Source organism: Phalangium opilio, unplaced genomic scaffold (genome assembly GCF_054372755.1).
Source record: "Phalangium opilio isolate 3A_F unplaced genomic scaffold, DU_Popi_V2 ptg000002l_1, whole genome shotgun sequence".
Lineage (NCBI taxonomy): Eukaryota > Metazoa > Arthropoda > Arachnida > Opiliones > Phalangiidae > Phalangium > Phalangium opilio.
In genome coordinates, this window is record NW_028324144.1 from 7,878,870 (window position 1) to 7,891,994 (window position 13,125).

A 13,125-nucleotide genomic window follows, 5' to 3' on the forward strand; every position below is an offset into this window, starting at 1 on the left:
ATCTACCTTGCCTTTGGATTGAAAAGCTGTTTATGCAATGAAAAGCGGGAATTCCAAGTCGCAACTCATTTTTCTAATTCAATCAAATTCAATTTCTTTTCAGATGGCTGAGAGTACGCTACAATATCTTGGGCAACTGCTTGTTGTTTTGCACAGCAATTTTCATCATTTTAAGCAAAGGAACTCTGTCAGCTGATTTTGCGGGATTGATCTTGGCTAATGCCGATCGGGTAAGTGGTACCAATGACGACGAAGCGAGAAAATCAAAATCTTTTCCACAAGTTAAAATCTCACAATAATGCAAAGAATATCTCGAGATGGAATTGAATGCGGCTGGGGTTTGCATGGGAGATTGATAGGCCTATTATTATTTATTATTGTTGATGAGGAGGGTACGCGCCCTAGCACCGATGCCAAAGGCATATTGTGCATCCTCGTAATCAGGCCTTGAATAGGCCTGTAGCTGCAGCGTAGCGAAGAATTCGCTCCACCGTGAGAGAGGAGACCCTCGAGGGTTCCAGGGTGTGTGAATCAAAATATTCTGATCTAAGCGAGGCGAAGTAGTCGCACTCGCAAAGTACGTGGGCGGATGTTTCTTCCATCTCCTGACACGACCTACAGAGAGGGTCGTCGGCAAAACCCATCAGATGGAGGTGCCTATTAAGCCGGCAATGCCCGGTCAAAAGACCGGTGGCCAGCCTAATATCCCATCTGCCGAGCGAAATTAGGTCCCTAGCACGAGACCTGCAGGGACCATCGACAAACAACTTTGTCTGTCTCTGGCCCTCCATGCTGTGCCAGAGCTGATTTTGCATGACAGTCAACCTGTCATGCAGACACCGTTTGACGTGCCTGTAGGGGATGGGGACGGCCGGCTCCGGCCCCAAGAGCTTGGCATCCGCACCCCTTTTCGCAAATCTATCGGCTTGCTCATTGCCATAATATCCGCTATGCCCTGGCACCCAGTACAGCAGAACCCTGTTGCAGGATGCCAGTCGCGCTAGCAGGTCGAGGCAGCTACGCACCAGTTGAGAAGTAATCTGACACTGGTTCAGAGCGTTCAGGGCAGCCTGACTGTCAGAATAAATTCTCACAGTCCGTCCGGTATACCCTTTGTTAATACAGTAATCTGCGCAATAACAGATCGCGGCAATTTCAGCCTGGAACACACTAGCGAAGGTGCCCAGGCAAGCAGAAAAGCCGACCCTTGTGGTTTGACAGTAATAGCCGGCGCCAGCGCCGGAATCAGTCTTGATAGGCCTATAGTGAAGCGTAGAAAGTTTAGCAAAGATGTAATTTTAGGTTTGGGAATTTATACTGTTCAATAATGTTTGGTCTGAAGGATAGCTGAAAATATCGTGCACTTTTTAAAGAAAGCATGAAACTTGGTATAAAGTTAGTTTGAAGTATATGAAGTCAATTAAAGATTGGAGGCATTCCCTATCTCTGTTGTCACAGCCGTAACAGGCCGTCAAAGTGGTCGTGAAATTTGAAACTCGCCTAACATCATAGGTAGCACCCCTCAGATACGCCGCCTTGAGCTATAGAGAAAATGTATAGGGTCGTGTATAAAGCCTGCTTGATCGAAACTTTTGCAGGTTATTATATGTGTACCTTTGGTGATATACCATTTTCCTTACATTCAAGTCGTTATCAGGTCTTATCCATGAAATATATTTCATTCCTTATTCTAATTGGCTAATAAAAATTTCCCTGAATTCAAGGGTTATTTATATTCCAATTAAAATGTTATTTTTTATATTGATCTCACAGCTTCTACAGGTGATAAAAGTCTTTATCGCTGCCATTACGGGTTTAGAATCAAATGTCGTCTCCATAGAAAGAATTGACGAATACTGTCGCTTGGAGTCCGAGGCCGAGTGGGAGAAACTAGATTCTCAACCTCCTGCTCACTGGCCTCAACGAGGACAAATCACATTCCAGGACTACAGCACAAGATACCGAGAAGGATTGGATTTGGTCTTGAAGGACATCGATGTCAGGATCGAAGCCGGAGAGAAGGTGGGCCGGACAGGCGCGGGAAAGTCCTCGCTGACGCTGGCGCTCTTCCGTATCATCGAGGGGGTGCGCGGTCAGATCGTCATAGACGGAGTAGAAGTGGAGGAATTGGGCTTGTCCGATTTGAGATCACGGCTGACCATCATCCCCCAAGAGCCCGTCCTCTTCTCGGGCACGCTAAGATTTAACCTGGATCCCTTCGGTCAACAAGACGACCAGCGACTGTGGGCCGCCCTGGAACACTCGAACCTGAAATCCTTCGTGAAATCTCTCGAGCAAGGACTGGATCACCCCGTGGCCGAAGTAGGACAGAATCTGATCGTCGGACAGCGTCAGTTGGTCTGCTTGGCTCGTGCCTTGTTGAGGAACACCAAGATCCTGATCTTGGACGAAGCCACGGCCTCGGTCGACATGGATACCGACGATCTCATTCAAGAGACCATCAAGAAGGAATTTTCCAACTCGACCATCATCACCATCGCGCACAGAATAAACACTATCTTTGACTACGACAAGTTAGTTTGACTACCTATAAAAAATATTAAAAATGATTGGCTAATTTGTCGTCATTTAATTCCTTATAGGGTGATGGTTCTCGATCAGGGCCGAATTACGGAATTCGACTCTCCTTCTGCCCTCTTGATGAATGAGCATTCAATGTTTTACGATTTAGCCAAAGATGCAAATATACTCTAGGTCACCTTTATATTAATCTTTTCAGTCAATGTTTGATACATTACCTGTCTAAGCAATAACCTTATTCTATATTATTAGAAACACAATAAGGTACCTTGTTAATTAAAACGAATTGTTTATAAACATTAGACGAAACAATTAGACTATCCAAACAAAGCTCATTTCATGCATAAACGTATGTAGCAATGGCAAATAGAAGTAACAGAAAGTGAGTCACTAGAGTGAATGAAAGGCTGCCTACGAATGATTTGCGACGTACTCCAATCAAATATTTATCTCTTCTTCTCTAGCTTCTTCGTTCGACTTGTCTTCGCTCGCTTTACATTACGTTTACTCTAAGTCATTATTTTTCTTCGATGAAAATAGTTTTGACATTTAAGATATTCGAATAGTATGAATATTTTTGTTTCTGGATGATCATAACTTTCGTAGTGCAAACAAGTTATTTGTTAAATGTAATATGGTTATTAATAAGCATATTTTCATGTTAGTTCTTCCCACTGGCATACCACTGGGGGGACAGTAAATGTTTTTTTCCTTGACGCGTTGTTGACAGGATTCGTTCAACTTAGAACATATTTACCTAGTTACGCAATTATTACTCGTTATTGATAAGCAATAGCAGAAATTAAAATTAATGAATTATTAAAGAATTAAGGCCTGTCCAGACTGACACTTTTTGCGCTTCGCTTATTTGCAACCACGCTTTACTGTTCAAATTTGGTTTTCGCTACTTTGAGTCCTCATATCGCGAAGATGCAAATTTCTTGCAACTAGGCCAAGAATTTCGGGCCTTCGCAGGAAAAGCACCAATCACAGACGAGAGGAAGGGTGGGGTGTGGAGGGTGTAGATTAGTTTCGTTTTTATCACATTTTCACAGTGGCGGAAGCAGCGTGCACCTCAGTCGAGTAACTATTAATAAATATGGTCAACGTAGATGGCACAATGATTTCTCAAATTTCATTGGCTCTCAGAATAGGAAAAGCAAAATATTTGCGTGTATCTGAACAGTAGGGCAAATATTTTTCATGTACTGTTACGAAGATGCGAATAAACGAAGGCGCGAGCACGCGAGTTCGAGCTCAATGTGGACAAAGCTTAAGTTAAATATACGGTAAAGCCGACGACATTATACAAAGAATAAGGATATGTCTAGTACAGCAAGAAATCAGTCAATAGGAAAAATTTCACTGGTAAAGGCTAAAGTGTCTACACCTCTACTGTAAGTTTGAAGCTACAATCACAATTGGGTTGGCGTGTAAACCGTATGATGCATTCTTAGTTTGCCAGCAAGGCTGTTAATGTTAGACCACCAAAATCATGATTTATGTCTAGCCGCGCAAAAGAGAATGTGCTCAAAACGAATGAAAGCTCCGAAGCCATAACCCGATTACGAAAAGACCTGTGACTGATCTAATTGCCATGATGACACTTCGTTCTATTAAATAACCTAAACCTGTTTATTATGATTTGTATATAACTTTCGGCTCGCCTCTGATACGTTAATGTCTCTTCATAAAAAAACCAAAACAGACTTTCTCAGCTACGAAACTACTAAAGGCATCCAAATTCCGAAAAATATTTTCCATACAAACTTTTAAAATGATTTTGGGAATAAAGTTTCTTAAAACGATTTAACTAGATTGGGAGAGCAATTCTTGATAGATACATAGAGAAATGATAATTGTTGGCAAAATCTTGATAGAAAAGAAGAAATCCGGAAAAACCTAAAGTAGTCCTAATTGCTTTCCCGTACTATTACGTCACGTCACTACATATGCTAGTTTTAACGTAAATTACTAAGTATTAAGTAACCTAGCTGAAGGTGCAGCCATTTTTGTTATGGAAACTGGTCCAGTATTCATAGATTAGTTATCTCTGAGAGTGAAATACACGGGTGTACCTCGTATCAGCAGTTCCCAGAAGAGCAGTTCTCGAAATAGCAACCGCGATTCCAAAAAAACAGCAGCGTTGTCATTTTGGGAAATAGCAGTGTTTATCTTGTTCTAAAAGGATTGACTCGTTAAAGACGAGATCTGACAACAATGAAATAACGGTAAAAGAATATCTTGTAGGAATGTGTAACCCCTAAGATTGTAAAAGAATGGAACAAAATTCAGCAAAAATAAACAAAGATATAGCATTACACTCTAAGAAATTGGGGTGTGCTTTAACACCTTTAAAAGTAGTTTATATGGGTCCAAATTTTACACCGTTACAGGTGTTCATTTACACCCCTGAAAGGGTTTAATAACACTTATTTGAGCAATTGGTGGCAAAAATAAGTATAAAATTGTGTATCAGAGGTGTAGTTTAACACCTTTTTAACTCTTATATCGCACTGAAAGTGAATTTTTACTCTCATATTAGTGTTGTGCAACTCCTTAAAGGGTGCGGCATAGCACCTTTCAGAGTGTCGCTTCACACCTTTAAGAGTGGGAGGTTTTTGGTAGGATAGTAGTAGAAATTCTAGTACTTTTCCTAGACTTAAGAGCAAAACCGATGACGTAAAACACACTATAGTAGCTACATTTTGACCACTCATGAGGCATAACTCAAATATCGCGTATGGTTTTCCCGTTTAATTAAATTTTGATTATACGCCATTCCGCAGTATTATTAGCAATTAATGCTATATTCATAGCAGTGTTCCATCTTGAGCGAACTTCATCACCTATAGGGAGGAAAGTTCTCACATGCAGAACTATACCTCTTTAAGCGAGGGTTGTTGCATTTAAAGTTATTTATACGGGTTTATACACTTCTGAAAAAGGCAGAAAGTTTTCAATTCGTACAAATGCATAGGGTATTAAATTAGTTTTGGAAGCTATAATATTCAAGCAGTAGATATAGACGTTCTTGTTAAATTTAATAATCTCTTTTCACTAAGAGTTTTTCGAGCACCAGAAATGCCTTTAATCTAATTTGCACTACAGATTTTACAAAAAAAAATCCATTTAGTTCTCTCAATTTTTCTCAAAATAATGATAAAACTTGTCACAAAAGCAAGTGCCCCACTTTGGCTTCTCAAGCTGGCCCTACTGTGAAGCCAGTACCTAACCTAGTCTCGTTTTTTAAGAGTATCGCTTAACACCTGTAAGAGTGTCGCCTAACACGTTTAGCATAGTTTTATGAAGGTACAACACCGCCAGATTACCAATTTCTTTGTTAATTTTATTTAAAGGATAAAATTGATTTCTTTCATGAATATATCACCTTTAAAAATGGTTTAACAATTACGTTTTCAATAATTTTTTACTGTTTGTATTGACTTTAATATTAAAACATTAATGAAAAATAAATGAAAGACCTTATTTAAGAAACCCGCAGTATTATAATTTTTACCTCTCCGAGTGACGTATGTCACGGAGAGGTTCTAATTTCGACGTGTCTGTGTGTGTGTGTGTGTGTGTGTGTGTGTGTGGGTGTGTGTGTGTGTCTGTCTGTTGTTACACCCACGTGACCGCGTTCGCAGTTTGCAAATCGGAGCAAACGTGTTCTCAATTTCCGGAAATTTCGAAAATTGTATTACACTTACAGGCTATTACTCCATTGCCTGTCTAACATCACCAGCCTCTGGTCTTTGTCCATCCCACATGGACACCAGTCTGTACACACTGGCTTCTAATCACAATCATCTGCTGCTCTTTGTCCATCCCATATGGACACCAGTCTGTACACACTGGCTTCTAATCCCCACCCTCTTGTGGTCTTTGTCCATCCCACATGGACACCAGTCTGTCCACACTGGCTTCTAATCACCACCGTCATCTGCTCTTTGTCCATCCCACATGGACACCAGTCTGTACACCTGGCTTCTAACACCACCATCTTCTGGTCTTTGTTTTTGTCCATCCCACATGGACACCAGTCTGTACACACTGGTTTCTACACACCACCATCTTCTGGTCATTGTTTTTGTCCATCCCACATGGACACCAGTCTGCACACCTGGCTTCTACTCCATCATCATCGTTAAGGTTAAGACATACGCGGCGATCGGCCAGGGTTACGAGAAACGTCCGGCCTCCCTAAGGTGGGGCTTCCACCAAAGGTTCACGCAATTGCGCTGTTCTTATCCATGGCTGCGATTCGAAACCCTTATATACTACCTATTTTAGTAAGGCGAAGCAACCGGCGTATGCTTCATTTCAAACGCCAATATTAGTCAAGTCTCTCAAGAATGTTTAATTGTTCTTTTTTAAAACGATGTAACGTTCAATAAGGCGAATAACTAACGAAGAAAATATTTAATATTAATTATATTTATTTTAATATTTAAGATAATCATGTCTCTAAACTCAAAATTAATACGGAAAGGGTAAAACAGCAGTCTATGTGTTTGTCTTTATGTGTCCGTCCGTTGTTACAGTAGTGCGCTGCGTTAGAAGTTCGTTTTGTTTTGATGTGTAAAGAAATCCAACACAACCATAATATTCCCTTTATTCTTAATATAAACTGAATATGTGGAAATATTTTTCGTAATTATGATGCATTTAGTACTTTTGTAGCTTTAAAGCTCTATTTCATTTTGATATTCCAAAGATTTTTTTTAATATTATTATTTAAAATGGATGTTTATATATTACTTAAGCTATACTACATCTGTTTATAGCATAATCCTTTCTAAAGTGAATACAAGTTCAACGCTACTATGTTGGTCAATTGAACTCTTATTTGTCAATAGGCCTAGTGAACCAAAAAGTAAAAGTTTGGGTTTGGTTTTCGTTTCTGTATGCAGAGACATTAACGGTGCAGAGTGAGCCGAAAGTTAAATACACTTTTAAATAATTAGGCTTAGATTTATAATCATGGTGGAAATCTGGGTCGCGTTCAGCAGAGCCTCGCGTTGCTGAACGCGGGCCAGGGATTTTGTTTTTGAATTTTGACGTCACGGTGCTTAGCGCTGAGCTAGCGCGGTCTTCAAAGAAAATAGTCTGCTTTTTTGATAACGTGACGTAAAACGCGTAGTTCTCAGCTTGGCGAAAAAACCATGGAGGAATTAATACAAATAGCTCTATGGGACTATAGCTATTTAATTGGCGTGAAACCAGTTGATCACGCGAGAATTTTAAGAGATATGTTAGTTTCTAATTTTAATTTTAAAAGTTGTTATCTATCTCTATAAATATGTTATCCTACAATTTTTGTTAAGCCTTGGTACCTTGCACGCTTTATTGCGCTAGCGTCATTTATAAAACGCCGATGACCCGTTTTTCCCCCATCGGATGATTTTAATATGTACAAGTATATCATTATTGGATGTAAAATGTCGTCTGATTTACAGTAAATTTGCTATGCTTTGTATACTGCTTTAATATTTCATAAATTTTAACTTAAGAAACATTTCCATATCTGGGTAAATAAGTTTGTAAGTAGTCGTCTTGACTCGGAGAGGTAATATTTTGGTTTTCCCAACTTGTTCATGTTTAATTTCGAACGGTGTTTTAATAGCGTTATTTTACACCGAATTTACACTTTAAATTGGCCCCTTAAAACTCAAGGTAATAAAACTCTCTTTTGGGTTTTTTTAAGGTGTTTACACCGTTTTAACACGTTTTTAACACTTCCATTTCTTAGAGTGTACATTGTTAAAAATAATGGAACTATTTGACATCTTTAGAGGTGTTTCATTTTGCATCCCCAGTAGCACCCCTATTGGTGTTGAAAAGCAACTTTTCCAGATGATGTCAATACGCACCTTTGAAAATAGTGCGAAATAATAGCTACACTGAAGGTCCTTTTTAAATCATGTTATGTGTTAAAATTACTTTGAATAGAGGTGTAATTTAATACCAAAAAAAATGTTTACAAACCCTTTAAAAAAGGTGTTTTTTGAGACTAATTTAGTGTTTTTAAATTCAATTAACGTTGCTGCTTTTTAATAGGTGTTAGACATCACTCTTATTAGAGGTGTATAATTATGCCAAAAATGTGTTTATAGACTCGGTGTAAAAGGTGTTTTTGAAATAAATGTTTTCAAAAAACATTGAGTTACCATAGATTTGTCTTCGAAAATAGCTGCTCGAAATCTGCTGCTTAAATCCAGTGGATTAAGGGTAAACGCTTTATCTGCTGCAAGCCTTACAAACGTGTAAGAAGGGAAATGGCTATATTCACGGTTTGTAAAAAAAAATTAATAAAAAAAAGTTAAAATTAAAAAAATAAAAGTTGGGAAACCAAAATTAACCTCTCCGAGTCGAGACGAGGGCTAACATTTACTAGTAAAAAGTATACTTCTTAAACAATCAACCAAGCAGTAAACATATGAAATCTATACAGGGTGTTTCTGAAAAGTCCATCACAAATTAAGGGGCGTGTTTATGGGACCAAACTGAGCGGAAAGTACCAAAGAACATGGGGTGTACAACATTTTGTTACGGAGATATGGCCTTCCAAACATTCGCCCCTAAAACAAGGAAATATCCAAAAATGAGGAGTAACACTTAAGACCGACTAACCAGCTTGTTTAAAATTACTAGACAATTTCAATAGCCTTTAATCGAACAATTGATTTCTACCTTTACTAATCAGAAGCGTATAAATGAGTAGAAGTATGCCTACGGTGGTAATGTAAAATTAATCCCAAGTGACATGATGTTTCAAGATCTTCCCAGCACCAAGTAAAATGGTTCTGATTGAAGGGACTTTTATTAGCACAGCGTAAACAACGTTATTTTCAGGAATTAGTCCAAATGTCCACGGGCGGCATTACAAAAACGAGGCAGTCTTTCGAATGATACTTGGACATGTTGGAAGATCCCTGGCTTGTTCCTGTTATCTCAAACCGTAAAAAGCTACGCAAATCTTCATCATCACGGACAACACTCTTGTACGTTAGGTATGACCTTGAGAAAACCTAAAAGGACATCTCGAATGTATTTGAAAAACCCATCTCCAATTAAGGGGCGTGTTGTTTGTTTCCAACAGAGTAAACTCGCCCAGAGAACAATTACAATGCAGAGCCACGTTTCGGCGTTAATGGCCCACAAAGGTGGTCCCAAAAACAAGAACAAACTTTAATTTGTTTCGTTCAGTAAGTGTTTCATGTGTCATAGATAAAACGCCATGATTAATGCACGAAGAAAATGAATTTATTGACAAGTTTTAACATTTAATTGCAACTAGTTACAAAAATTGTTCAAAGTGTTCACCACCCGCGTTAAGGCACACATTAGCACGTCTTACAAATGATTCCCTTACACGTTGAAAAATGCCTGGAGTTTCGCGAATTGTTTGACAGCCGTGAATTATTCGTCGACGTAGCTCTTCAACATCGGGCACTTCAGTCTGATAAACTAAGTCTTTCAGGTGGCCCCAAAGAAAGAAATCACAAGGGTTCAGATCGGGTGATCGAGCAGGCCACTCCACAGGTCCACCTCGACCTAACCACCGCAAAGGGAAGGTCGCGTTAAGATAATTTCGGACCGCGATGCTGAAATGTGGTGGTGCACCATCGTGCATGAACCACATTCTGTTTACCAAACCTAAGGGTACGTCTTCGAGTAGTTCCGGTAAATCGTCCCGTAAGAACTGCAAGTAAGCCACACCGTTTAACCTGGGCTCTAGGAAATTTGGCCCAATTAAATTGTCACCCACAATACCACACCACACGTTTAAACTGAATTGTACTTGGTGACTTCTAACGCAAGTTGCGTGGGGGTTTAGCTGGGACCATTGATGTTTATTATGTAAGTTAATAATACCATCCCGTGAAAAGTTAGCTTCGTCAGTAACCAACAAATCCCGTGGGAAATCGATATCGTTTACTTTAGCCAGAAACCACTGACAAAACGCCGTGCGTCGTGGGTAGTCCGCTGGATTCAAACCTTGAACTTTTTGAACATGGAAAGGATGAAACCGGTGGCTTCTGAGGATTTTCCACACGAGCGTGTGGTTTACGCCTAATCGGCGACCAACTTGGCGGGTACTTGATTCAGGCTCGTCCTCGAAAATGGTGAGAACTTCGTCTTCTACGGCCTCTGGGATGGCTCTCGCTCTAGGTTGAGGTCCAGCCGGTTGGATTCGTCCATCTTGCCTCAAACGTCTGTCCACAGCCTCGAACGTCAGTCGATTTGGTAGTCGCCTCTGCGGAAATCTTTCCTGATACAAGCGTACAGCTGCAGCGGCATTCCCCTCGGCTAGTCCATACATTAGGTGCATATCCGCATATTCGGCATTTGTGAAGAAAGGCATTGTAACAGACTTCATTGAATTATGAGTTTAATAAAACAAACACATGTACGTGAAACCTCTTTTATTCCTTTCTTAAAAAACATAGTGCTCTGTTTTTTAAGAATAGGCGAAGTTCTCACTATTTTCGAGGACGATCCAAAAACAAGCAGCCGCCAATTGGTTTGCTGATTAAGAAAAAACCACACGCAACTTGCGTTAGAATTCACAAAGTACAATTCAGCTTAAACGTGTGGTGTAGTATTGTGGGTGACAATTTAATTGGGCCATATTTCCTAGAGCCCAGGTTAAACGGTGTGGCTTACTTGTAGTTCTTACGGGACGATTTACCAGAACTACTCGAAGACGTACCCTTAGGTTTAATAAACAGAATGTGGTTCATGCACGATGGTGCACCACCACATTTCAGCATCGCGGTCCGAAAACTTGTCAATAACATTTTCTTTGTGCATTAATCATGGCGTTTTATCTATGACACATGAAATACTTACTGAACGAAACAAATTAAAGTTTGTTCTTTTGTTTGGGACCACCTTTGTGGGCCATTAACGCCGAAACGTGGCTCTGCATTGTAATTGTTCTCTGGGCGAGTTTACTCTGTTGGAAACAAACAACACGCCCCTTAATTGGAGATGGGTTTTTCAAATACATTCGAGATGTCCTTTTAGGTTTTCTCAAGGTCATACCTAACGTACAAGAGTGTTGTCCGTGATGATGAAGATTTGCGTAGCTTTTTACGGTTTGAGATAACAGGAACAAGCCAGGGATCTTCCAACATGTCCAAGTATCATTCGAAAGACTGCCTCGTTTTTGTAATGCCGCCCGTGGACATTTGGACTAATTCCTGAAAATAACGTTGTTTACGCTGTGCTAATAAAAGTCCCTTCAATCAGAACCATTTTACTTGGTGCTGGGAAGATCTTGAAACATCATGTCACTTGGGATTAATTTTACATTACCACCGTAGGCATACTTCTACTCATTTATACGCTTCTGATTAGTAAAGGTAGAAATCAATTGTTCGATTAAAGGCTATTGAAATTGTCTAGTAATTTTAAACAAGCTGGTTAGTCGGTCTTAAGTGTTACTCCTCATTTTTGGATATTTCCTTGTTTTAGGGGCGAATGTTTGGAAGGCCATATCTCCGTAACAAAATGTTGTACACCCCATGTTCTTTGGTACTTTCCGCTCAGTTTGGTCCCATAAACACGCCCCTTAATTTGTGATGGACTTTTCAGAAACACCCTGTATATTCCTGATATACCCTCGTAGAATTAAGAGCTTGCAAAAAAGGTGGGATAAAGCGTTGAAAGCGAGAAGCCTGGAATTTTTATTTAGGTGAGAGGTCGGTCACTGTTTATTCCAAATCATCAACTGCTTCGAAAACGGAAAACTTAGAAAACCTTTTTGTAAATAATTAACCTTGTTGGTATTAATTTTGAGATTAGATCATTAGTAGCTACTTTGGGCAATGAAGACAAAATGATCTATCCTAAATTACGCGTTATGCACTGGTAGGCCCGTGACGATTAAGGACGTCCGATGCTTTAGCAATGATAGAAAAAATAACCTCAATAAAATGCTTATGACCAGAAGCCCAGTTGTTTAATCCAGGACTTGATATATTCCATAGAAAGGGAACGGCCATCTTGACTTTTGATAATCAATACAGCCTTGATATTGTTTAATTCTCCGTTATGCGATACGTTGGCCTAACGTCAGTTTACTAAATTTTAAACGAAGGCTCCAATTCATTTAAGATTACGCTATCTTGAGAAGCGTATACATTTTTATAAATAAATGTTACTCTTTTTGCTTGTTATCAACGATGGCATATCATCATAAGATTATTAAATAGTCTTTCCTATTTATACTAAGGACAATTTTTCTTCGAGAAAATGCACATTTCATAAAAGTGCACGAAGGATTTTAACGCCCGAAGTTTGTTATTTTGTTATTTAGTTTTAACAGAGAGAGTTTATAATAAGGAGTGGAAGCTCTTGCCCTTGACAGTGCTAAATACAATGTAGCTCAAACAAGTAGGCTGCGATGCTAAAACTGGGCAGGTAAATTTCTGGTCACAAGACACTCCTTTAATTTCAAAGTTTGACCTCAATCACTGTTGATTGTACAATTACGAAATAAGGGTTCGCGATTTTGAGTGCGGCTGGCGTCATTTGGAGTTATTTTAAGTCAGACGTTTCCCTTTCCCTAAA

General features: G+C 39.5%; 2 protein-coding genes across 4 annotated transcripts in view; both read left to right on the forward strand.

The window, feature by feature from the left end:
* Positions 1 to 6,369, forward strand: part of LOC149718596 (ATP-binding cassette sub-family C member 3-like) — a 26,472-nt gene extending 20,103 nt beyond the window's left edge. For 2 of the 3 annotated variants that reach the window (XM_089850467.1, XM_089850484.1), the window contains exons 20-22: positions 104 to 230; positions 1,774 to 2,534; positions 2,604 to 6,369. In XM_089850467.1, coding sequence (XP_089706593.1) covers positions 104 to 230; positions 1,774 to 2,534; positions 2,604 to 2,715 — 1,000 coding nt within the window. In that variant the 3' untranslated portion in view covers positions 2,716 to 6,369. Of the gene's footprint in view, positions 1 to 101; positions 231 to 1,773; positions 2,535 to 2,603 lie in introns of all 3 variants that reach the window. The other variant, XM_089850515.1, reaches the window with a different exon arrangement.
* Positions 2,901 to 13,125, forward strand: part of LOC149718597 (multidrug resistance-associated protein 1-like) — a 21,961-nt gene continuing 11,736 nt past the window's right edge. Inside the window, exons 1-2 of the mRNA XM_089860951.1 lie at positions 2,901 to 2,923; positions 12,358 to 12,423. Coding sequence (XP_089717077.1) covers positions 2,901 to 2,923; positions 12,358 to 12,423 — 89 coding nt within the window. The remainder of the gene's footprint in view (positions 2,924 to 12,357; positions 12,424 to 13,125) is intronic.